Source organism: Notolepis coatsorum (assembly GCF_963971535.1).
Source record: "Notolepis coatsorum genome assembly, chromosome: 1".
Taxonomy (NCBI): domain Eukaryota; kingdom Metazoa; phylum Chordata; class Actinopteri; order Aulopiformes; family Paralepididae; genus Notolepis; species Notolepis coatsorum.
Window position 1 is genome coordinate 10,569,094 of NC_140165.1, and position 26,745 is coordinate 10,595,838.

At 45.7% G+C, this 26,745-nt stretch overlaps 1 protein-coding gene across 2 annotated transcripts in view; it reads left to right on the forward strand.

The window, feature by feature from the left end:
- The first annotated feature begins 16,651 nt into the window (after window positions 1-16,651).
- LOC311235948 (uncharacterized protein) overlaps window positions 16,652-26,745 on the forward strand; it is a 77,201-nt gene continuing 67,107 nt past the window's right edge. For both annotated transcript variants that reach the window (XM_084323489.1, XM_084323488.1), the window contains exons 1-3: window positions 16,652-16,784; window positions 22,408-22,485; window positions 22,589-22,696. In XM_084323489.1, the coding sequence (XP_084179615.1) occupies window positions 22,455-22,485; window positions 22,589-22,696 (139 nt within the window). In that variant the 5' untranslated portion in view covers window positions 16,652-16,784; window positions 22,408-22,454. The remainder of the gene's footprint in view (window positions 16,785-22,407; window positions 22,486-22,588; window positions 22,697-26,745) is intronic.

A 26,745-nucleotide genomic window follows, 5' to 3' on the forward strand; every position in this document is an offset into this window, starting at 1 on the left:
AAGTCCTTCTCTGCCCAAAGTCACATCAAATGCTGTTTATTCTGCCAACGAACAAGCCACTCACTTGAAAAATGCTCACAGTTTAAGTTAAAGACACAAAAGGACAAAATCCATTTCATAAAGGAGCATGGAATTTGTTTTGGTTGCTTGAAAGTGGGACACATAAGCAAAGACTGCAGGAGTCGATTGGATTGCAGTGTGTGTCAGCAAAAGCATCCATCAGTCCTACACATTGAGCAGAAGGGTATAAGTACACCTTTTAATAAGGCAGAAGAGCCTGTGAGCCATCTGAGTGTAACATCTGTTCAGTCTCAAACATGTGGCCGTATAGGGGCCGGAGATGAGGACAATGCTGTGTTTTCGATTGTTGCAGTTCAAGTGAAAAGCCAAGTGACTGACAGAGTTGTGCAGACATATGCATTCTTGGATCCCGGAAGTTCCAGTACTTTTTGCACTCATAACCTGGCAAAGAGACTGGGGCTAAGTGGCAAGCCAGCCAATATTCTATTACGAACAATGGGGCAAGAGAAAATTGTGAGCACCAATGTATTGTCTCACTTGGAAGTGTCTGGCATAGATAAGGAGGATTTTATTGAATTGCCCAATGTCTTAACCCAAAGAGCTATGCCAGTGTCACGTGTGAACATTCCACGACAGGATGATGTGGAAAAATGGTCTTACTTGAGTAACATAAAGCTGCACGACTTGAATGCAGATGTGGATTTGCTCATCGGAACTGATGCAGCAAAAGTAATGGAACCATGGGAGCTGATCAACAGCCAAGGTGAAGGACCATATGCAGTCAGAACAAGAGTCGGCTGGGTCATAAATGGACCACTTAGGAGTGGAAGTAACAGCAGAGTTAAGACTGGCTGCTCTGTTGTCACAACAAATCGAATATGTGTGGAACATCTGGAAGAAATGCTCATGAAGCAATACAACCATGATTTTAATGAAAAAACATCAGAGGGGTCATTGGAAATGTCAAGGGAGGAAATTCAATTCATGAAGATAATGAGAAGAACAACAGAGTTGAAAGATGGACATTATTACATTGACTTACCTTTCAGAGAAGAGGAACCGGTCTTGCCAAATAATCGCTGTGTTGCAGAGCAGCGACTTCAAGGCCTGAAAAGGAAATTTGAAAAGAACATCAAGTTTAAAGAGGAGTACACCTCATTTATCAATGATATGCTGGTTCAAGGTTATGCTGAAGTTGTACCCATTGAACAGCTGGAACAAGATGAGGGAAAAGTGTGGTACATTCCCCACCATGGAGTACATCACCCCACCAAAGGAAATCTGAGGGTTGTATATGACTGTGGAGCCTCATTCAAAGGAACATCTCTGAACTGTCAGCTCTTGCAGGGCCCCGATCTCACCAACACTCTTATGGGGGTCCTCATTCGCTTCAGGAAAGAGCCTGTCGCAATCATGGCTGACATCAAGGCCATGTTTCATCAGGTGCGGGTGCCTGATAAACATGTGAACTTTCTTCGCTTTCTTTGGTGGCCTCAGGGCAACACTGACCAGGAACCAAGGGAATATCGAATGAGGGTACATTTGTTTGGAGCTGTTTCGTCCCCCAGTTGCGCCAATTACGCCTTGAGGCGAACTGCAGAGGACAATGCAACTCACTTCCCTCCTGAAGTGATCAAAACAGTCAATCACAACTTTTATGTAGACGACTGCCTGAAGTCTACATCCTCGGAGGGAGATGCAATTAAGCTTGTAAAGGATTTGACTCTGCTCTGTAGTCAGGGAGGATTCAGCCTTCAAAAATGGGTGACAACCAGCCGTTATGTTTTGTCATCGATCCCAGGTGACATCAGAGCAGCAGAGATGAAAGAGCTGGATTTGGACAAAGATCACCTGCCTATGGAAAGAGCACTTGGACTGCAATGGTGCGTTGAGTCCGACCAGTTCAGCTTTAGGACTTCATTACAGCCACGCCCACAAACCAGGAGAGGTATCTTGTCGGTGGTCAGCTCTCTGTATGACCCTATAGGTTTTTTGGCTCCTTTATAGGATGGAACCCAGGTAGGTAATTGCATCTTTCCTTGTGACAATATTGTCACCCACTGTAACTGAGAAGCCGTCGGTCTTGCTGAGTTTGTTATTTGAACCGAAGAGAATGGACTCTGTTTTGCCCATGTGTAATGATAGTTTGTTGTCGGCGAGCCATATGCAGATTTTGCCTAGTTCCGAGCTGAGGGTTTTTTCAACCTGTAACTTGTTCTTGTTGTCAGAGACCAGTCTGGCAGCTGACAGCTGAACGAACGCTGTTAACATTAATAGCTCAACTGGTTACAATACAGACAGTTAGCTAACGTTACGTTACAATGTGTCGGCATATTGTGGGTGTGAAAAGACCCGGTGAACCAAACCACCAACAAACAAAAAATAGAAAAGATAATGAGACCTAGTCCGAAAACACGAACAAAGTAGAGGAGGCGAATAAAAGAAAGCGGGTGTTCATTGAAAAGTGGCGCTCAGGTCGCGAGTGGCTAGGATATGACAAGATCTCTCTGCTAATCTACCAGGGGAATCCGACTGTTTAATTAAAACAAAGCATCGCGAAGGCCCGAGGTGGGTGTTGACGCGATGTGATTTCTGCCCAGTGCTCTGAATGTCAAAGTGAAGAAATTCAATGAAGCGCGGGTAAACAGCGGGAGTAACTATAGTATAGTAGCCAAATGCCCCTCTTATTTTATCACACACCACACTACTGACACTTTGGATTAGATATTATTTTAGCACACACCACACTACTGACATTTTGGATTAGATGTTATTTTAGATGTTTCTGTTCAAATAAAATCATATGTCCAAACAAATGCTTGCAGTTACATTGTGGAACACACAAACACACAATTTTTTAAATCACATGCCATGAAACTTGGGGACCTGGCTGAATTTAAGACTGCACAAATCATGTTTAAAGCACGAAACAATTCACTCCCGGGTAACATCCAAACATTCTGTTATAGAGAGGGGGGTTACAATTTAGAGGAGAGTCTAACTTCAAGAAACAGGCTGTTCATTCTACAATGTATGTGTGCGGGAGCTTAGAGGACTTTATATAATTGTCACCTTAGGTGGTGTGGTAGGATGCCTTAACTCTTAAACTAATTGTACCAAATACACAACTGAGTGAATAACTTAAAATGGAGTCACCTAAACTAGAAAGAGCGAGGAAACTGTTTGAATCATAATGCCTTTATATAAGCAAAAAAAGGGGAAAAAAGATACATACAAATATTGTTATCACGTTACACAATGCCTAATTAAATATTATCACTAAATTTAGATGGGCGCCCAAATAGTTCTATTAAAGTGTTCTGGCCAAACGTTGCCGCGGTTACCACTGTGTCAGAGGAACAATTCCCTCTGCAGTATGAGAGAGGTGGAGAGAGTTAATAATCCTGGGGGGTGAGAAGGAACCCGGATGGATTCTGTAACGAGGAGTAGTAGACCGCTGCGTGGTGATGAGGGCGGGAAGACGCTGCCCGGTCCGATAGGCGCCACCAGTCTGCTCCTGCAGACCAGATGCTCCGCTGTGGTGGATCCGAGTGTCTCGCTCCGCTCCGTGGTGCTGCACGGCGCACGCTGGTCCCCTCTGTACCACAGGCTACTGCTATGGCTACTACATAGGACTAGTTGTGTCCTTTTACAGCGTCCCTTCGACACAGACCCTATCTAAATGTTCTCTGGTCTGTGTTATATATCGACTGATATGTCCAGTATAGAGCAGCTATCAAAGCATGAGCTGAAGCTACTTTAGCACCGAGCTAGCTAGCTTCGGCTAACTGTTAACGATAGATGGGGAATACTATAGTCCGCTGTAATGTGCTAATCCCAGACGTTTACTAAACATCGAATTAGCTGGGTACTAAAACTCACTCTCTCTTGGTGGTATAATGTCCGCTTGGTAAGCAACTTTACATCCTTGGTCACCGTCAAACTATAACGTTACGAGCAACGCTGGATGTACGTTTCGTTCTCTGTAAGTCCGGCCAAGTTCTAGGTCAACAAGCTCCTAGGGCAGGGGTGTCAAACTCATTTTCACAGAGGGCCACATCAGCATTATGGTTGCCCTCAAAGGGCCAAAGACCGTATAAATGTTAATGTAATGTAAAATAAATGTAGCTACACATTTACATATTGTTAAACATGGTGTTTCTGTATTTATTACTTATTCAAGTTATACATATTGCATATTAATTTGCATAAATGTAAAAATATATGTTAGCTTATGTTATTTTAACAAATAATTTTAGTTTATCAGAACCCCATATTACTCCACCAATCAATGATCAAACCATTCAAGTAAATAACAAAGAAGAATATCATCAAATACAAGCTATGACATTAAGTTTGTTCAAAACCTTTTTGTCACAGTCAAGAGGGGCAGAACTAACAACTGTGAGCTGCAAAGAACACGTGGGACAGATGTAGCAGATGTTACAAAAACAAATGGCTGCACACAACCTTGCAGAGACCATACATCCAACTAATGGAAGATAGTTTAATTAACAGATTGCAGAATGGGTACAGTACAGTACAGCTCAATACACACAATTGTTAAGGGGATGCAGACCAGAGAAAGACTTTCGACTTGTTTACATCAGGGTCCCCCATTTTCAATTCGTAATGGAATTGCTATTATGTGTCTGCATGAACACACAACTGTAACTGTACTCAAAAATAACAAAATAAGGGTTGTCTCAGTTCACAACTATATTGGTCAAGTTTTGGGTGGGACTTGTTTGCGTCCCTACAGCTTCTTATTCAATTGAGCGAGATGCTCGGTTATGTCACACAGCCAGTTTGCATCTGACAGTTCAGACAATATTTCTTCAACCCTTTGTTACCTATTCCGCCTGGATCTTTTTTGTATTTTGAGCTGTAAAATTGTCAAAGAATGTCTGAGGAGTAAGTGCTTTTGGCTTTTTTCCTTTGTTACCTCAGATGTTCAACATACATGTATGTGTAAGAATGTGTAATAACTAAGGCTGTCAAAGTTAAAGCTTTATTAACGCATTTTTATTTATTTATTTTTTTTTATTTTTTTACCTGAGCTCTTGGGGGGCCACATCAAATGACGTGGCGGGCCGGATTTGGCCCGCGGGCCGTGAGTTTGACACCTATGTCCTAGGGGAAGTGACGCACATACGAGGGAACACTACCACCTCTGGCCCACTAGATGGCAGCACCGTCATATAACCTGAGATGCCATAAGTAGGCACTAGGTAGACAGTGTAACTTTATGTGGTAAATAAATAACTTAACTCCCACATATTAAACAGGTTGGTGCACTTAAAGGGGGATTATCTTAGGTCTAATTTGACCTAATTGCAGACCCTTCAGCACAGCCGCCCCCTGATTTGCGGCGCTAATCAGTACAGAGGTCTGCTGAATGTCTAGTAGTCACTCAGGCTGGTCAGAGTCAGAGTCAGTGTACGGGGGTAGTCGGATCAGTCGAGCCACCGGTCTGTGGTATGTTCTTCCTCCGACCTCCACGATAGCCGAGCGGACTCTTCCGTCTTGCCCTTTTACCACACTCTTCACCCCTCCGGTGAGCCAGCGGGCTCGGGGGAGCGCCTGATCCACGATCATGACTGGGGTTCCTGGTTCTAGGTTGCCTCTTTCAGTGATCCACTTGCGGCGGCCTTGCAGCGATGGGAGATATTCGGTGGTGAACCTCTTCCATAATTGGTCGGCTAAAGACTGACTATACCTCCATTGTCTTCTGCCGATGATCTCGGTGGAGGCGTAGACCGCAAAGGGAAGGGCCGCGTCTCGCCGCCCCATCAAAAGGTTGTTGGGTGTTATGGGGTCGAGATCGGCCGTGTCGCTACTGACGTACTGTTGTGGCTGAAGGTTGTTTAACACAGCAGGAGACGATATTTCCAATTGTAACAAGTAGGTAATTTATTTAAGAAAAGAAGTTCTTAACAGCAAGAGCTATGGGTCGAGCAGAGGATCACCACAGCTTGAACAAAAAACACTCTACCCTCAATCCCTCTGCCTGTCCCCTAAATCCCCTCTCAGTCCTGCCCCCCCATGACAGATATGATGACGTATCATATCATGTCAGATCTGACATGACGTACATTAAGATGATACGTAGATTTAACATCGGAGAGAGATAAGAACATTAAGAACATGAAGAGAGATAAACAAGATATGATGTCCACACACGATATGATGTAAAACATTTAAGAACATTGAAGAGAGAGTGAGATGTGTGTGTGTGTGTGTGTGTGTGTGTGTGTATGTGTGTGTGTGTCTGTGTGTGTGTGCGTCTGCGTACAGACGTATGTGTATTGTATGTGTGTATTGTGTCGGTGTGTATGTCTGTGCGACTGTGTGTGTCTGTGTGTGTGTGTGTGTGTGTCTGTGTGACTGTGTGTGTCTGTGTGTCTGTGTGTGTGTGCTGTGTATGTGTGTGTGTGCTGTGCCTGTGTGTGTGTGCTGTGTATGTATGAAAGAGAGAAAAGAACAAGATATGAAAGCGATACGATGTCCGAGATTACCAGCACACAATGTGCCGTACTGAAATGTCCCTCTGTCCAAGTTGTTTTAAGAACGTCAGCCAGACCGTCTTTCAGCACTGCTAGTTGACCTATATTAAACTAGTCCACCCCATACACATTTTCCCCAACAGTACCCCAGTGGCTTGGAATTCAGAATGGCTTCAATCTCCACCAGCACGGTGTTGAAGACCTCTGCCTTCGGAACCTGTCCTCTGAGTGCGGCTGCTAGAGCAGCCTTTACTGACTTGACCTCTCTCTCCCACGTTCCACCGAAGTGGGGTGCATTTGGAGGGTTGTAGGAGAAGGTGACCTGTTGGGAGGCCAGCTCGTCCCTCAACTCCTCACTCATCTGGTGGTAACTCTTGATGAGTTCAGCTTCTCCTCCCTTGAAGTTCGTCCCGTGATCAGACCATAAGGTATGGGGTCGCCCTCTCCTTCCAGTAAATCGACGGAATGACTGGAGGAAGCTGTCTGTTGTCATTTCAGCCAGCACCTCGAGATGGACGGCTCTCGTGGTGAGGCACTTGAAGATGATTCCCCATCTCTTAGCAGTTGCTCTCCCGATCTCCGCCTTGATGGTGAAGGGCCCGAAGCAGTCCATGCCCGTGTTGTGGAAGGGCGCTTCTTGGAGACGGAGGCGGCAGGATGGGAGGTCAGCCATTCGTGGCATGATGGGTTGGGCTCTGAGCTTCTGGAAGTCTGTGCATGACTGTTGGTAATGCCGCACAGCCTCCCGGCCGCGAAGTATCCAGAACCTTCTCCTGAGCTCCGCGAAGAGCCGCTCCGCTCCAGGGTGATACAATTTGGTGTCATAGTGACGAATCACCAAGTTAGTCACCGGATGCTTCGAGGGGAGTAGGATGGGGTGTTTGCTGTCCTCGGTGAGGCCCTGAGCCCGTCGTAGGCGGCCTCCGACATGTATGAGGTCTTTCTCGTCCAGTTCGGGGGCCAGTAGCCTCAGCTTACTGTCTTTTGGTAGCTCCATCTTCCGTCCCAAACACGCCATCTCGATCTGGAAGACCTTCCGCTGCACCCTCTGCAGCAACATGATCTCAGCTGCGGCGTAGTCGTCGGCGCTGAGGGGGGTCGGGTCTCCGGGACCGGGGTTCCGGTGGTGGAAGGTACGTACTTGGAGCTCTTCTAGGGTCTGGCAATCCTCAACCTTGGGACCGTCGGTGTTTGAAGGGTCTTGGAGTCTGGTGAGGCCGCAGAAGATGGACTTCTTAAGTTCCACCTCCACCTCTGCGTTCTCCAAGTTCGGAGGAGAAGGCCAGTCTTCTTCTGGCTTGCGTAGGTAGTCCGGTCCACGGTGGTAGAGGTTGGGACGTGCCAATTCCTCGAGGGTCGCACCTCTGGTAATCACGTCCGCCGGGTTGACATCTGTCGAAACGTATCGCCAGCAGCTGATCCCCACAAGCTCTTGGATCTCTGTCACCCTTGTTCCCACGAATACTTTATATCTGCACGAAGTCGACTGGATCCACTGGATGACTGTTGTGGAGTCAGACCACATCGACACCGCGTGAAGGGGGAGGTGCAGCTCTTCCTTCAGCATCTTTCCCAACTGGGCTCCACTTAGAGCTGCGCAGAGCTCCAGCCGGGGAATGGATTGCTGCTTCTTGGGTGCAACTCTTGAGCGTGCAAGAATGAAGGAGACGTGGACTGTGTCGTCGGGCTCCACCACGCGCAGGTACGCTACTGCACCATATGCCTTCTCAGACGCGTCACAGAATACATGAAGGGAGAGCTGGCTGCCGGTCAGACTGACGCTCGAGGGAAAGTAGCTCCTGGGAAACTCGATCTGTTGGAGGGTGGGGAGCTCGTCTTCCCACTTCTTCCACTTCGCCCCGAGTGTCTCTGGTAGGGGGTCATCCCATCCCTTCGCCTCAGTCCACAGCTCGCTGACCAGAGCCTTGGCACGAGTCGTGTAGGGGTTGATGTAACCCAACGGGTCATATTGACTCGCCAGAGTACTGTAGATCGACCTCCTGGTTATGTAATGGTGAGTTTCGATTTTCTTTTGCCGGTAACACAGGGTGTCAGACTTGAAACGCCAGAGGAGACCCAGAGTCATTTCCTGGGCGTCCTCACTTGACTGGGAGAGCCAGGTCTCGCTGCTGTCAGCCTTCGCTTCGTCTGGGAGGTCTCGGACGACCTCAGGGTCGTTGGTGGCCCACTGGTGGACCTCAAAGCCAGCGGTGGCCAGGAAGGTGCGTATGTCATGCACCAGCTTGTAGGCCTCTTCCGCGGTCTCCACGCTGTGGAGGCAGTTGTCCACATAGAAACTGTGGTGGACAGCATCGGAGACTCCGGGGGGTGCGGCGCCGTCGTCGACATGAAGCTGCAGGGCGTAGGTGGCGCAACACGGGCTGCAGGTCGTCCCGAAGGGCAGCACCTCCCACTGATAGATGGACGGTTCCGGGTCGTCTGGGGTTTCTCTCCACAAGAACCTCATGAGTGGCTTATCTTCGTCGAGCAAACACACCTGATGGAACATGCGTTTGATGTCGCTACTGATGGCGGTCTTCTGTCGTCGGAAGCGCACCATGACTCCGAGGAGAGGAGGGGTCAGAGTCGGACCGGGCAGGAGATAGCGGTTGAGGTTCTGCTGGCGCACTTGAAAGCTGCAATTAAAGACCACTCTGTTCTTTCCGTTGTGTTTAACGTTATGGTGTGGAAGGTACCATGACTCGGTACTCCTTTCCGCCTCCTCAGGCTTCAGCCTCCTGACGAGTCCAGACTCTATGAGCTTGCTCATTTCTGTGGCGTAGGCGGCAGCCGTCTCGGGGTCTCTGCTGAGTCTTCTTTCAGTGCTAAGCAGACACGGCTTCGCTACTCCTGGGGGAACCTTGAAGGTCGGCATGGGCTCTCTTCTCAAGAGCGGTGTGGCGTATCTGAGGACACCGCGCACGCAGACACGCTTGGTCTTGGCTTGGAGAAGATCCATCGCCGCCTTATCTTCTTTGGAGCGAGTGTGTATCTTCTCGTTTTTGTATGGAGCAATGTCCAGCTGCCATAACCTCTGAACATTCTCCAGCAATGCCTCATCTTCGTGCCCCACTCCAATGAAGAGGCAGTGGGTCTGACGGGCGTTCAGATTTCTTAGATTGATGGGGCCCTGCAGGGTCCAGCCTAGCGGAGTCTCCAGGGCGACGGGACATCCGGGTGGACCCGGGATGATGTGCTTGGGTAAAGTGAGGTTCACATTATCGGAGCCGAGCAGGAGGGTGGGCTTCACCTCCATTGCAGCGTTGATCCCCAGATTACAGAGATGTGGGTACCTCTTCATGAGGGACTCCATCGGGTAGCCGTAACTGGAGAGGCATAACCCGGCAGCGGTGAATACGCGGCTCACCTTGAAGACTTCCTTCGGCCGTCCGGCCGGTGTGAGGGTGAGGGCCACACTTTCTCCTTGAATAGTGGTGCGCCCTGGTTGGATGGTGAGGAGATCCAGCTCCTCTGCGTCGCCCACGAGTCTAAGGGCGATGGCAGCCTCACGCATCAGCAGCGTGCGCTCCGAGCCATCGTCAATAACCGCGTAGGTCTCCAGAGTCTTGTCGCGGTTCCGCAGGACCACCGGCACAATCTTCAACAGCACGCGGGGAGCAGGGTTTCCATTCGAAAAAATTGTTGCCGGCCTCAGTGTCCGGTAGATTTCAATCTACCGGTCAAATGAGAGACATTCCGGTCAGAGTTTATTGAGCTTAAAAACAATTGATAGGCAAAAGAATGACAACAAAACAAAAGAATGACATCATCAAGGCATGTAGATTTATAATATTTTTACTTAAAACTAGGCTACTTTTGCGTATAAAGTCATTATATTCCAAATAAAATAAGTCCCGAGACTCGTGCTGCTGCCGACTTTAAATCTAATAGGTGTCTGTGGGCAGTCGCCCGACATTAATAAACAACAGTCTGTTATAATCACATTTTTATGAGCTAACGAATTCCGTTATATTGGACATTTGTATTAATTATATCAAGCGAAGAACTGAGAAATTTGGCAGAGAGAGACGGCAACATTATCGTGGGTCTGCGTGACGACTCTCTCTCTCTCCACCTCCCAATGACTTATTTGCGAGAGTATGGCGCTGCAGAGCAGCAGATTCAGCTGTTATTGGCTCTTTTCTGGGAACCGCACAACAGCGCCCCCCACCCAACATTGAATTGAAAATGGCTGAATTGGAGTACTGCTGGAGTACTGCATTGTGCTGCTGTTGCTCCGGCTCTGCAGCTTCACAAAAGTTCGCACACCCAGCACTAAGCTCTCGCTGACAACGTCGTTGTCATTATTAGAAGCAACGATGAAACAAATCATGTAATGATTGTTTCGTTCATCGCATAGGCTATTTAATTTTAGCCTATTTTAATACAATTCAAATAATCAAATTGTGCTTAGACTCAGGGAATTATTTTCACCGGACAGTAAGACCGGAGAGATTAAATATGTCGGACTTCAACAGATTTTGCCGGTCAAATACCGGTAATTACCGGCTAACGGAAACGCTGGCGGGGAGTGCTGCCCCTCACGGGGCCCACGTAGTAGTTGCGTAGCTCTCTAGAGGGCTCATCACGGACTTCTGCCACGTAAGGCTTAGCCTTGTCGTCTCTATTGTTGAGGTCGTGGAGGGCCGTGAGGTGGATCTTCCCGCACCCGCTCTGTCTGCAGGGTCCCTTGAGGGTGCAGTCCTTTGCTCTGTGCTCACGGGTGCACTTCCAGCACCGCTTATTCTCTATTATCCACTGTTTCTTTTCCTCTGTAGTCTTCTCTTTGAACACAGGACCTTTCAGGTCTTCGGAGTCGGCCTTGTCCCCTCTTCGGGGTCGGGGATACGTAGCCGGGTGCGCCTCCCTTTCAGGCTGGCGGCGCTGGGGTGAGTTATTCCTAGTGGATGCTCTTGATGATTGCCTGGAGGCAGAGGCCGATTGCAGTTGGGCGGTAGCGAGCCTGGTGTACTCCAAGGCCTGGACTGCCACTCTATCGCGCTCCCGCTCCAGTGCTTCCGCGGCTCTTCTCTCTCTTTCGAGCGCATCTCGTTGGAGCCACTCCTCTCTTGCGAGTGCATCTTGGCGTCGGTGAGCCTCTCCTGCGAGTGTGGTAACCTTGACTTCATAATTTCATGATTTCATAATCAAAAATGTTAGATTAACCCAGGAAACTGAAAGTATCTGTAGTGATGGTAAATAGAACAGTTGGCGAGGGAGCCATTCCAACCCCCCCAGGAAACCAAACACCTAGACATGTGACAGTTGAGCACAGCAAGAAGAGACCAAAAGCGGAAATGCCTCTGTGAGACCAGAGTAATGTGGTTGAATCTTTACAATAATAGATTCAGAAAATACAAAGTGTCAGTTGGTAGACGGGGTTTTGGGATGGCTCTTGTGAATTGAATAGTATTAACCTAAGAAGCACTGACTATACTGGGTTAATGTTTTCAACACAAGCACTATTAAGGCTGAAGTCATCAGACCTCATCATGTTGAAAATCACCAGGCGACACCTCTCATGACGACATTGTTTACTCAGTCACACACTACAGAAAAACGGTGACTCAGTAAAACCTAAAGACAGTTGCCTAATCAAGAGAAGGTCACAGGAAATAATTGCAGTATATTAGTTTAGAATGAAAACAATGTTGGAATAATAAAACAAGAGTATAGTAACCTATTAGAAAAGTAACTTACAGAAGAACCAAATAGAAGGAATGTTAACATGATTGATTCATTCAAAGGAGGCCATAGCCACAAAGGAGGGGGCTACCCATGGCTGTTACAGGCACACACACGACCAAGAAGACACCAAATGAGGACTGCCTGTGTTTAGATACTGGTGATTGGTGGAACTAGGTTAAGAAAAGTGAGGTCATGAAATCTATAAGTATTGGAACAATAAGAATAGAGAGGCAGGCCAGCCGGAACCGCCACACACCGTTACCCAGGGGGTCTGAGTCTGGTCTCCACCACCACCACAGACCATGGTCTACTTTGTCCTTATGTGAGTAAAAACTGTATATGGAATAATGTGATAACTAGAGTAAGATGCCTATCTTAGGCCCAGGTTTTATCATGTGGTGACAAAGAGTACTATGGTCTTATTTCATTAACATAACATGACTAAAATGTATGTACAATACTGTCTTTTGATGTAAAAAGCCAACGAGGGCTATTGTGATTTACCTGCATCAAATCCTTTTGTACAATCATGTATTATGCTTGAAGTGTCCTGTGTGTAACCAATGCATTATTCCAATCTCGGCCCACGCTGCAATTAAATGAATATTGGACCATAGCTGCTGGTTGTCTGGCTGTACACACTTATTCTCTACTGGCTAAATTTGGGAGCTCAGATGAGGACCATGTTTTCTATCACACTGTGATCTTTCCCTTCCTCTAGTTAGCAACCTCACTACTGTGCTGTAATTAATGGATATTCATATAGGAATATACAACACGAGCACATCTTGGCGTCGTTGAGCATCTCTTGCGAGCGCATCTTGGCGTCGTTGAGGCATGCATTGGAATATGAGTTCTGTTTGGCTTGTAACGCTCCCTCTGCTTTGTGATCTGCTGGGGGGCCTACCAGTTCTGCGAGTGTCTAGGAAGAACTCTCCCGGTTGGAAGTGATTGAAGTCCTGCTTGCCGCGTGGCTCCACTCTGTCTGGGGGATTGATATCCTCTCCAGGTTGTGAGTCGTTTTCAGCGGAGTCACACTCCTCTTCTTCTTCAGGCTCATCTTGCTCATACTCATCTTGGTTGGCGGTATTCAGTGGCGAGGAGGTAGTTATGTCTTTACTACACGGGACTGCCACCTGGTGTCTCTTCTTCTCTTCAGGCCGCTGGGGGGTGTCAGTCGGGTCTGACTCTGTTCTCAGAGTCTGATCTAACTGCGGTGTGGCAGCAGCACCCTCTACTAGCTGGGGTGTGCCTGCCGTCTGATCTAACTGCGGTGTGGCAGCAGCACCCTCTACTAGCTGGGGTGTGCCTGCCGTCTGGGTTGTAAAGTCCCCTACTGTCCGGTCAGCTGATGTGTTTAGCACATGCTGATTGCTCTCCGAACTAGGGCTACTGGGTGTACCCAGGACACAGTCATCTAGTCGGGAGGGTAATCTACGCTCTCTAGGAGCACGTGTCTTCCCTTCAGGGAAGGGGGGGGGGCCTTTGAACCTGCCTCGCTCTTTCGTGATATCCTATCTGGTTTAAATCCGGCTCGAAGTGACCAAATTGTGCGGGAGCTTAGAGGACTGTATATAATTGTCACCTTAGGTGGTGTGGTAGGATGCCTTAACTCTTAAACGAATTGTACCAAATACACAACTGAGTGAATAACTTAAAATGGAGTCACCTAAACTAGAAAGAGCGAGGAAACTGTTTGAATCATAATGCCTTTATATAAGCAAAAAAAGGGGAAAAAAGATACATACAAATATTGTTATCACGTTACACAATGCCTAATTAAATATTATCACTAAATTTAGATGGGCGCCCAAATAGTTCTATAGTGTTCTGGCCAAACGTTGCCGCGGTTACCACTGTGTCAGAGGAACAATTCCCTCTGCAGTATGAGAGAGGTGGAGAGAGTTAATAATCCTGGGGGGTGAGAAGGAACCCGGATGGATTCTGTAACGAGGAGTAGTAGACCGCTGCGTGGTGATGAGGGCGGGAAGACGCTGCCCGGTCCGATAGGCGCCACCAGTCTGCTCCTGCAGACCAGATGCTCCGCTGTGGTGGATCCGAGTGTCTCGCTCCGCTCCGTGGTGCTGCACGGCGCACGCTGGTCCCCTCTGTACCACAGGCTACTGCTATGGCTACTACATAGGACTAGTTGTGTCCTTTTACAGCGTCCCTTCGACACAGACCCTATCTAAATGTTCTCTGGTCTGTGTTATATATCGACTGATATGTCCAGTATAGAGCAGCTATCAAAGCATGAGCTGAAGCTACTTTAGCACCGAGCTAGCTAGCTTCGGCTAACTGTTAACGATAGATGGGGAATACTATAGTCCGCTGTAATGTGCTAATCCCAGACGTTTACTAAACATCGAATTAGCTGGGTACTAAAACTCACTCTCTCTTGGTGGTATAATGTCCGCTTGGTAAGCAACTTTACATCCTTGGTCACGTCAAACTATAACGTTACGAGCAACGCTGGATGTACGTTTTGTTCTCTGTAAGTCCGGCCAAGTTCTAGGTCAACAAGCTCCTAGGGGAAGTGACGCACATACGAGGGAACACTACCACCTCTGGCCCACTAGATGGCAGCACCGTCATATAACCTGAGATGCCATAAGTAGGCACTAGGCAGACAGTGTAACTTTATGTGGTAAATAAATAACTTAACTCCCACATATTAACACTTTGACTGCCATGAAACGTGTTTTGACGTCATTGCGGGCCATGCTCAAGTTGCCGGAGGACGCTGTACAGCGTCCTTATATCAATATTTCAAAAATCTGCGATCGGATTCATATGTCCCCTCCGCTGGCCTGAGATCCACCAGCAGGACCCACTGAGCTCTCTGGCGGTTCAGGAGCGCCATCTGGTGGCCGATCGGCGCAATCGCTTTAACAGGAAGTGGCATAGAGGTTGTGCTAGACGTCCGTAGTACTTCCGGGTGCTTGCTATAGGTCCCGGGACTCTGGCTCGTCACGCTACACAGTGATCGATTGCCAATAACTCGATAAACAACATGATTTGGACGTATATACCATTATACAAGCTGGAGATGGACCGGATAAATTTACATCCCATAATGATAAGATTTCAACTCTACGATGATCGCCCAACGGCGCGCGGAGACTGGGGTGAGTTTCAGCGTGTAACGTTACCGTCTTCGATACTAACTGCTATTATCAACATTTGACCCACATTAGATGATTGGTATAACGCTGCCCACGGAATTATAAACGCCCCCTAGCCCATCCGGTCAACATCAGATGACGTGTAGTAACTTCTAGAAGTACGTCTAGTTGGAATTTTTTATATCGTGCTGATTGCCATAAAACTGTATTGCATCATCAATATAATGCATTTGGGGCTATATATCACGTTCTGGAGAAAGCTGCAGAAAGAGATGAAAACATACTTATACATTAGACCATACTTTACTATGAATATATGAATGAAAAAGTTTAACGTTGCTACACAATGAACAATACATATAGGACTTTGAATGGGCCCTAATAATGGCAATGTAGCAATAGAATTTAAAAAGTTATAGCCCTGCAAAGAAGGGGTACTTCTCCATAGACAAATAGAGCTGGCAATCTATGGTATATCATGAATTTAACCCAAGGCAACCAAAGTGTTAAACAGGTTGGTGCACTTAAAGGGGGATTATCTTAGGTCTAATTTTACCTAATTGCAGACCCTTCAGCACAGTATGTATATTTCAGTTTGTGGAGTGAATATGAGTTGCATAAGATAATAGAGTGTGAAGGTATACTGAATACTGTCTATCTGTATGTCATGTGATGTATGTCATATGATGAATTGAAAATGGGGACCCTGATGTAAACAAGACGAAAGTCTTTCTCTGGTCTGCGTCCCCTTAACAATTGTGTGTATTGAGCCGTACTGTATTTGTACCCATTCTGCAATCTGTTAATAAAGTTTTCAATCAATCAATCAATCAATCAATCAATCAATCAATCAATCAAGGGGGTAGGAATACATACTTTACACTTCATCCTGCTTGTTTGTTTTTTAATCTGTTTATTACTTGTTTTTTATTATTATTTATTTTCAATTTATGTTCGAAATAAATAAACGCATTCATTCAAGATATTGTGTGAGCAAAAGTATAGTCAATTTACTCATACAGTAACAGTATGTACATCCTCTGGCCTCGCGCGGATCTCACAGCTGTGCCCGCACAGTGCAATACTCCAATTCAGCCATTGGGTGGGTGGCGCTGCTGAGTGGTCCTGATGACCTGAGAGCGCCAATCTGCGGCTCTGCAGCTGCATGCTTCTCGACCGTCTTGAGGAAGTCCCGCCCCAGCGGAAACACGTCACGGCTCTTTGTGTAGCTTCACCTCGCTGTAGCTGCTAATGTGCTATAATGCTAACCTCTAATACTGAACATATTAGAATGTAGAGATCGTGTAAAGAACGGACTAACTGCAGCTGCTGAAGATATGTGAAGTATTTGAATGGACTAAGGAGCAGTATGAACTAGAGTAGAGTTTGGTAACCACCTTGAATGTTCTGATGTCTGAACGTGAGATGAAGAAACACAAAGCAGGTTTGTTAAATCACCAGAAGGTCTTTTTGGACATTATTCTTACACCACTTATCAACAGGGATATGCTTTGAGGTGACGTTATTTCACAGTTGTCTACCATTCAATGATCTATCCAACAGCTAGAGCAGCGTTGCGTCCTTGTGGACTTTGAACAGTGAATAATAACAACAATAAGATGCCCGGTATGGTTCTGTAAACTATGATGAGTCGCTCGCAGTCAACCAGCTGCTTTCTAGACTCATGTTAGAGCTACTTGGGTAACGTTCCAGACCAGAGCCCAGTTATTATAACACTGTGGGCCACGATGGTAAGTCTAACATTATTGCACTGTGTGTGTAAATTGACAACAACAAAGACCGTCGGTCATCATATAAGATATCTGACAAATTTACGAGGTTAATTGAAAATGTCCGTTTCAGTTTTGAAAGTGATCTGTGATGATGAGTGTATCAGAGTGTAGTGTGGGTTTAGATCATGGGCCTTATTCAGGTAAACATCTGGGACAACCCCAACCACCTCCCTTTCTCACTTAACATCAAACCCTAGTTTCTAGGTCAGTGCTCACTGCTCACCCTAATTTACAGCCTGGGATTAACCAGTTATGGATATTTAAGGAATTCATAATAATAGTTGCACAAGATTCTTTGTATTTGTAAATGTCACATGGACATTATTTTGATTATTACGTATACAGTGGTGGAAGAAGTACACAGTTCCTTTACTTAAGTACAAGTATGAATACCCAGATAAAATAGTATTTGATATTGAATGTACTTAAGTATCAAATGTAAAAGTATGCATTCTACATTATGTTAAAATTTTATTTAACAGATTGCAGAATGGGTACAATATAGTACAGCTCAATACACACAATTGTTAAGGGGTTGCAGACCAGAGAGACTTTCATCAGGGTCCCCCATTTTCAATTCAGCTTCAGCATAACATATATGACATACATGACATAGACAGTCAGTAACTGCTACATCTATACATTTATGACATACCAGATCTACAAATACAGTACTGTTTGTTATACAAAAATAGTCTAAAAAAGAGAGTATTCTTTTGAGGGGGAAGAAACGGTACATTGGAGGTGGTTAGGTGGGGTGGGGGGGGAACTGTACATTGGAGGGGGTTGGGTTTGGACATTTACAGGGGCTAGTTTCGAATTGCAGTCTCCCGTGTGCTCTTTGAGAGTGGTTTTGAAAGTGGGTAGTGATTCACATTCCTTTACAGCTGTGGGTAGGGCATTCAACATTGATGTGGCATAATTGCGAAATGTGTTTAGTCCCTTGTTTGAGCCGAATCTGGGTTTGACATGATTTGTGGAGCTCCCTCTGGTGTTGTGGTTGTGGTATTCACTGACCTTTGGGAATTATTTTGACATGTACATGGGTACCTTAATGGTGTAGTGCAGGGGTAGGCAACCCTAGGCACGCGTGCCTGCATAGGCACGTGGGGGCATTTTCATAGGCACAGGGGGCAGCATTTTGCTTTGAAATATTATAGTGAAATATTTTGCACTGTTGTCGCATTTATCTTGTTGAAATCCTCCCACAGGTTCTTTTTACTACCACATATTTAATTGAGACCCTTTATTTGTTTATTATTTCAATTTAGCTGGAAATACATTGCTACATCATTCAGTAACATTTGCAGAGCCTTATAACAAAAACATTATTATGGTCACCATTGTGACCAGTGGGATTAATCAACAAATTTTATTATTTATTTTTCTATTTCATTGAACATTGCACATGTTAAAAGCAATTTTTTTTAACTCAAAATGTGTGAGTATTACCAAGTCAACTTGTGTTCTTAAAACAATGACAATAATAAACATAGTTTTATTAGGTTGAAATAATGTGGTTGTGTACTTATTTTTCTGTTAACTTATTATGGATTGAAAACTGAAAACCTTAATGCACAGTAACTGAACTCAATATTTTTAAGTTCTGGTAACTTATTATTATTTATTTTTTTACAGTGTAGTAATCAATCAAAACGTATTTACACGATATACCTCACATTCACATCCTGGTGGTCTCCATTAGGCCTGTAGGTGGAGCTATGACACCACACGTACAGTTAGGCCTGCCGCGATAAGCAATAAATCGATTAATTGCCGCGATAATTAAAATTAATGCAATGATTTTGACGGGCGCAATTAATTGCTATTTGCGCGTTTGTTTTAATGAGGCGGAACCAGTGCCCCTTGTCAGTCACTGTCCGTGTTGGGAGGCGGGCCGCTGGCTTTACTACAGAGCACAGCACGGGAGCTCCGTGGGGCTAACGTTACCCCTCATTGTGTCTATTCTACTAGCATTAACGTTACTCATACAAACAATCAATAGCGAGTTATATTGATCACGCTATGTACGATAGCCATGCTAAAACACTAGCACAACATTAGCACCTAACCTAACAACAAGCCTTAACAAGTCAGCGATCTTTTTGCGAGACTAAACTCTCCGCTCGGTGGCAAATTGTGTTGATGTCGGTTTTGTTTAATCAATAAATGAGGCAGAATACACAGTGACTGTATCCTTTGTTTATTGCACTTGTGCCTGCTGCAAACATAATGATTATGAAATCCTATGCGAGACATTAAAGATGGCGGCTTTCTGTTTTCGTTCAGACTCTCCAACGAGTGACGCGTTTCTATTCTGACCAATCAGTGGTCTGCAGTGTTTCACGTGACTTTTCTGGTACCACTTCTACTCGCTTGGAACCACGACAGAGCAGGGACTAAAAAAGTACCTGATAATCACAACAATACTTCCGGTCCGGTCGGTGGGCTTCAAAATAAAAGTCTAAAACACCGGAAAAGACGGAGCGGTGGGCTTCAAAATAAAAGTTTTGGGAAATACATTTCTCCAAAAAAGAAATTCTCTAACCGGTCGCAATAATATCGCTTATCGCGATATTTTCGGGGGCAATTAATCGCCCAGCAAAATGTGTTATCGTGGCAGGCCTACGTACAGTACACACACCGATTGTGTGTGATGTGTCCAAAAATGAATGGGCAAATGTGAGTGAAATGGTCGCACTGTATGCAGCTGTTTGTCTGCATTGCATTCCCCCCCCCCCCAACTCAGATTTAGGGTTGATACAACCATCATAATAATATTGTTAATAATAACAATAACAATAATGATGTAATAATGTAAAAATTATCATTAAAAATACCTGATTATGAGAAAAAAATTTACGATGCATGGAATATTGTTGAGGCACACTAGTTACAACTATATTTCAAACAGGCACTCCATGTCAAAAAGGTTGCTGACCCACTGTAGTGTATCTTGTAGACCAGGGCCCTATTCCCCGTACCTGGCTAACTGAGTTATCTGGATAATTTTCAGCATAGCTTGACTTAAGCCAGACATTTCCGTTCCCTGATGTCGGATTGTCTAAATCGCCATGGTAACAGATCAGAAAGTTTGAACCTGCTCCGGAGCAGGGTTAAGTTCAGTTAGCTGGATAACCTGCGTTATTTTTTTTCCTAGCCGCATTTCTCAAAGACGCTCTCTGATTGGCCGACGCCTGTTTCTACACTGGTTAGACTTAGGCACTCTTTCGAAGTAGGTTAAGGTTAGAGTTTGTCTTAGAGCGCGACGGCAAGTTATTTCGATGGTTAGACTTAGGCACTCTTTCGAAGTTGGTTAAGGTTAGAGTTTGTCTTAGAGCATGGCGATAGAACGCCAGGTAGTTTGCAGGCTGTTCGAAGCGGAAATGGACAAAGACACAGCTCGTCACGCGATTGGGCAAACATGTCAGTGGCCAATCAGAGAGCGTCAGTCAGTGGCCAATCAGAGAGCGTCTCCGAGAAATGCGGCTAGGAAAAAAAAGAAAGAAATCCCAGCTCGCTTCCTGAAATATTTCTCAGTCTAGTCCCATTATACCATTCTGAATTATGTTTTTGTGCTTCGTTTGAAATGTAAAATAATAGGTCTACCTAAAATGCTGATAATAAATCATATTCAGCCTATGAATTTACTTTGTCCTATATAATGCATGTCATATTTATACGGATACGGCGCTCGAGACACACAGTTATTTTAATAACGGACTAAACGGATCATTGCAAATGTGAATCCCGCAGGGATATTTTTAATGAATGAAACCTATCGGGCGTTTGGCTCTGATTAGTTTAATATTCTTCGCTGTGTATTTGCTTATTAAACGGAATGCCCGGATTGTGTTTCATTCAAGCATATGAAGCGTCTATGCGCGGATTGTGGATATGAATTATGAGGAATCTGAATCTGTGGAGTGGTTAATTGTATCACTGTCACTGTGACAGTGTCACACGTTATTGTGATATTGTAACTGGGATTAAAATGTATGAGGAGATGCGTTGTTTGATGGATTTGGTGACGTGACTTGATAAATTGAATGAGCCTTTGACGTTTTTGATGAATGAATTTGAGAAAATGCATTTATCTTTTCAAGCACTGTTATCTGATGATGAACATGAGGTGTCACTGGTATAAACCAAAGGGTAATCAATTCAATGCATGTATGGATTAGGTCCGAAACAGATTAAAACCTGATTAATAGTGAAACTGTAGCCTCCCTCCAAGCCTCTCTTTGGGTTTATATAGTACATAATACCTAAGCACATACAGTACAGATATCCTCATAATATAATTTGTATCAATTAGATATACTATTTGGGCTTGTTTTTATCCTTATTCTGAAAGAGTTGAACTAATTATTTTCGCTAGCAAGATCTCATTTGATTATTCATTCCATTAAGCCTACTGCCAGCAGGCACGTTTAAAGAAATATAATGTGATTGATTGGGGTAATGAGGGATTTAAAATTAGCCTATAGATTATGCATTTAATTTGTCGGCGAAGCTATTGAGCCGTACTGTATTGTACCCATTCTGCAATCTGTTAATAAAGTTTTAAATCAATCAATCAATGCCGTTAGAAAATCAGGATTTCTGCGATCGACACCTGCTGTCTTTTCAGCTGAGGCGGCCGCGCGCACTTATCCTGAGTATCAAGTCTGGTTCGAATTAACGAGACTGAATCAGCGTTCGAGGAACAGGGAAATCCTGGATTCAAACATCAGGTTAATTGAATCTGGATAATGGGACTTTTGATCGACTTAGTTGAACCAGGTACGGGGAATAGGGCCCATTGCAAGTTGCTGTACTCTGTCGTCTACTCTAAGCCATCCTAGGTTGTCAAAGTGGGCAGGGGTGAGGTGGGTTCTAGGAGTAAGGTCAAGCAGTAGTCTGACCAGTTTGTTTTGGGATGTTTGTAATTTTGTTTTTGGCACTTTTGAGGTGCTTTGGTACCATGAAGTGCAAGCATAGTTGTAGTACCCTTGAATGAGTGCTCCTGCCAGTCTTCAGGGTATTCTTGTTTACCAGAGAGGAGATCCGGTACAAGAATCTAGTTCTTTGGTTGACTTTTTTTATTACATTGGATGCCATTTTGTCACAGGAAAGATTTGCCTCTAGGATGGAACCCAGGTATGTAATTTCATCTTTCCTTGTGACAATATTGTCACCCACTGTAACTGAGAAGCCGTCGGTCTTGCTGAGTTTGTTATTGTTACTTGGATCTACAGGGCTCTCTGTGACCATCTGCATTTATCCTTGTAGCAAAATTCCAGTTCCAGTAGAAGACGTCCAAGAGCACACCTACTAGAATGAAGGAGGAATCAGACCAACAGGACCTCTGTAAGTCAGAACAAGACTTCCTACTGAAGATACTTTAGTTTACCCTCCAGACCCAGAAGTAAATAAAGACTAGTATGTTGAGTTGTGTTTCCCTCTGTCCCAGATCCACCCAGAGACCTACTGATTGTTAAAAAAGAAGATAATGACATGCTAGAGCCACCCAAGGATACTTCCTTTGAGATGGAGGAGCCCACAGACCACCAGGATATCAGTATGTTGTTTCTTTCTCTTATCTGGATTTAGTCTTCTCCTTCCTCTGCTCCAGCATGTTTGTATGTCTCAGTATTTGTCGCCATTGCTTTCTCTCCTCTCATTCTTTAATTTGATCAAACTCTTGTTCACATTCAGCCTAACTCTTTGGAGCACTTTATTCTGGTATCTCTTTTATAAATGGAACACCTTTGTCCTGGTTCCCCTGCTGGATTGAATAGCAACCAGGAGAACTAAGCTGATAGAAGGGATCCCAACTGTGATGTATTATTAATAGGGCTGTCAGTTTATCGCGTTAATTAGATTAATTAATTACACAGCAAATTATCGCGTTATGAAAATTGACGCAAAATTAATTACAGCCGACCTATATTTACTTTAGACAAGTGGCAAATCGGTGCGCTTTTATTTTGAAATCCACGCTTGAGTTGGGCGTATTAAACTTGGCCCATTGAATGACCCGTAGCCTACTTGATCGTCACTTCACACATGCGTCGTCTATCAAACAAAACAAACACACAAAGGAATTAGCTCAGCTGGAACAAGATGTCAGCATCACCCGAGGCGATACTCCTGGGACCTATGAACGGCAAGTTCAATTTCAAAAAGAATATAGATGGGACAGTAAACAAGACCATTGTAATATGTAGCTTATGTCAAAAAGAATTTGCGTATCACCGAAGCTGCTCTAGTCTAACGTATCACATGAACGCTAAACATGTCCAGGCAAGTTGTTCGAGCAGCTCCAGTGTAGCTAACGTTAGCTCCAGAGCAACTCGCACGCTTCGTCAAACCACTCTTGGAGAATTACCGTTAGGCAAACGGTTGAGTAAATCCACCACAGACAAACTAACCAACAGCGTCGCGAAGTGGATAGCAAAATATTGTAGGCCAATAGCTATAGTGGAAGATAAGGGTTTAGCGGAGTCATTTCGAATAGCGTCGTCTGACCCAAATTACAAGCTACCCTCGAGAGCTACAGTGATGAAAAGGATCCACAACATGTATGACACAGAGAGGGAGGCGAGGGAAGAAGTGTTGGCACGGGCTGGCCCAATGGCCCTAACGGGTGATCACTGGACGTCGGTGGGCAATCATAATTATTTGGGTGTCACAGTGCACTTGATCGATACTGAGTGGAAACTGCAATCATTTGCATTAACGGTGACCAAAACTGTGGGCCGCCATTTCGCCGATGCGTGTGCTGAACAGTTCAACACCGTAATAGAGGAGTGGAATATAAAAGATAAAGTCACATCTATTGGGACTGATTCCGCCCGTAATATGATAGCAGCAGCGCGCTATATGCCGTTCCAGCACATGCCATGTGCTGCACACGTGCTGCAAAGAACCATCACAGTCTCCCTTGAGGACAGAAGCCTTGACACCACCCTGGCAAAGTGCCGCAAGATTGTAGGCCACTTCAAGCACAGCCCTGCCAGTACAGAAGAACTGCAGCAGCAGCAGACTGCCCTCGGACAAGCAAAAGAGCCCATGATACAAGATGTATCCACAAGGTGAGACTGTTTAACTACCTGTTGTATGCTAGGGTAAATTTAGTGTGTGTGTGTGTTTATTTCTTTGTATTCTGTACAATTGCATCATGCTGCATTAACAACCCCCAGTGGGACTAATAGTTATTTTATTGAATTGGAAGGTGGAATTCGACACTGGCCATGATCTCACGGTACCTGAGGAACCAGGAGGCTGTGACTGCCACTTTGGCCCAACAGAACCACAAGCTGTCCATGCTGACCCCCACAGAGTGTGACAAACTGAAGAAGCTGGAGCTTGTACTTGAGCCCTGCAGGTAAGTGTCTCTCCCTCTCTCTCCCCCCATACACCCCCCTCCTCTCTCTCTCTCCCCCATACACACACCTCACACCCCACTCTCTCTCTCCCATACACACACCTCACCCCCCAATCTCCCCCATACACACACCTATCTCTCTCCCATACACACACCTCACCCCCCCCTCTCTCCCCCATACACACACCTATCTCTCCCATACACACACCTCACCCCCCCTCTCTCCCCCATACACACACCTATCTCTCTCCCATACACACACCTCACCCCCCCCCTCTCTCCCCCATACACACACCTATCTCTCCCATACACACACCTCACCCCCCCCTCTCTCCCCCATACACACACATATCTCTCTCCCATACACACACCTCACCCCCCCCCTCTCTCCCCCATACACACACCTCACCCCTCTCTCTCCCATACACACACCTCACCCCCCCCCCTCTCTCCCCCATACACACACCTATCTCTCTCCCATACACACACCTCACCCCCCCTCTCTCCCCCATACACACACCTATCTCCCTCTCATACACACACCTTCACCTCTTTCTCTCTCGCTCTCTTGTTTCACTGCAGGTATGTGACTGAGCTCCTTGGAGGGGAAACCTACGTCTCATGCTCTGTGGTGCTCCCCGCACTCTGCCACCTAAACCGCATCATGGACCTCAACGAGGAGGATCCGGGCTACATGGTAAAGTTCAAGGCCAGCTTCACGAAGGACCTGGACGCACGCAAAGCGACCCTCAACAACAGATGGCTGAAGCTGGCTACAGCCCTCGACCCGCGATTCAAGGACTTGAAGAGCGTACCAAAGGACGAGAGGGATGAGGTGTGTGTGTGAATGAGAAGACCAGTGTTAAGTCCTTAGGCTGTCATGAAAAGTCCTATGCAACTAATTAATTGTCCCTCTTATTAGGTGTGGACCTGGCTTAAAGAGATGCTGCCAGGACCAGAAGCAGACAAAGCTGCTCCACAAGCCACAGAGGACGAGCCACCAGCGAAGAGGACCCTCCTCCTGCTGTCTTCAGACTCTGATTCAGATGAAGTCAGGGTACTGTCAGGACAATTAGACCTATACAAAGCTGAGCCCAGCATCGGAATGAATGACTGTCCACTGGAGTGGTGGGCAGCTCACGCAAAAGCCTATGGACAGCTGTCTCCTCTTGCTCGCAAATATCTGGCTACTCCTGCTACCTCTGTGCCATGTGAGAGGCTATTTTCACTTGCAGGTCACATAGTCCAAAAGAAGAGGGCAGCCTTACTCTCAGACAATGTAAACAAGCTTGTTTGTCTTAGCAATTGGCTCAAGGAATAGATTTGTCATGCATACAGTAGACCCTGCACTAGACCCTGCACTAGACCCTGCAGTCATGCCCCAGACCCTGTAGTAGACCCTGTAGTCATGCCCCCAGAAACTGTAGTAGACCCTGTAGTCATGCCCCCAGACACTGTAGTAGACCCTGTAGTCATGCCCCCAGACACTGTAGTAGACCCTGTAGTCATGCCCCCAGACACTGTAGTAGACCATGCCCCCAGACACTGTACTAGACCCTGTAGTCATGCCCCCAGACACTGTACTAGACCCTGTAGTCATGCCCCCAGACCCTGTAGTCATGCCCCCAGACACTGTAGTAGACCATGCCCCCAGACACTGTACTAGACCCTGTAGTCATGCCCCCAGACACTGTAGTAGACCCTGTAGTCATGCCCCCAGACACTGTAGTAGACCCTGTAGTCATGCCCCCAGAAACTGTAGTAGACCCTGTAGTCATGCCCCCAGACACTGTAGTAGACCCTGTAGTCATGCCCCCAGACACTGTAGTAGACACTGTACTAGACCCTGTAGTCATGCCCCCAGACACTGTAGTAGACACTGTACTAGACCCTGTAGTCATGCCCCCAGACACTGTAGTAGACACTGTACTAGACCCTGTAGTCATGCCCCCAGACACTAGCTTGCTGTGGGCTGTTTTGATTTTTGAGGATACTGTAGCTTAGTGTAAACTGTTATTGGCTGTATCAGCAACAAATGTTACCTTATTGAGAGGTATGTTTTCATTCATTTTATTTTATTCAATTTAATAAAATTGATTTCTAAAGCATTCTTCACTTGCAGGTCACATAGTCCAAAAGAAGAGGGCAGCCTTACACACAGACAATGTAAACAAGCTGAAGCTTGTTTGTCTTAGCAATTGGCTCAAGGAATAGATGTCATGCATACAGTAGACCCTGTA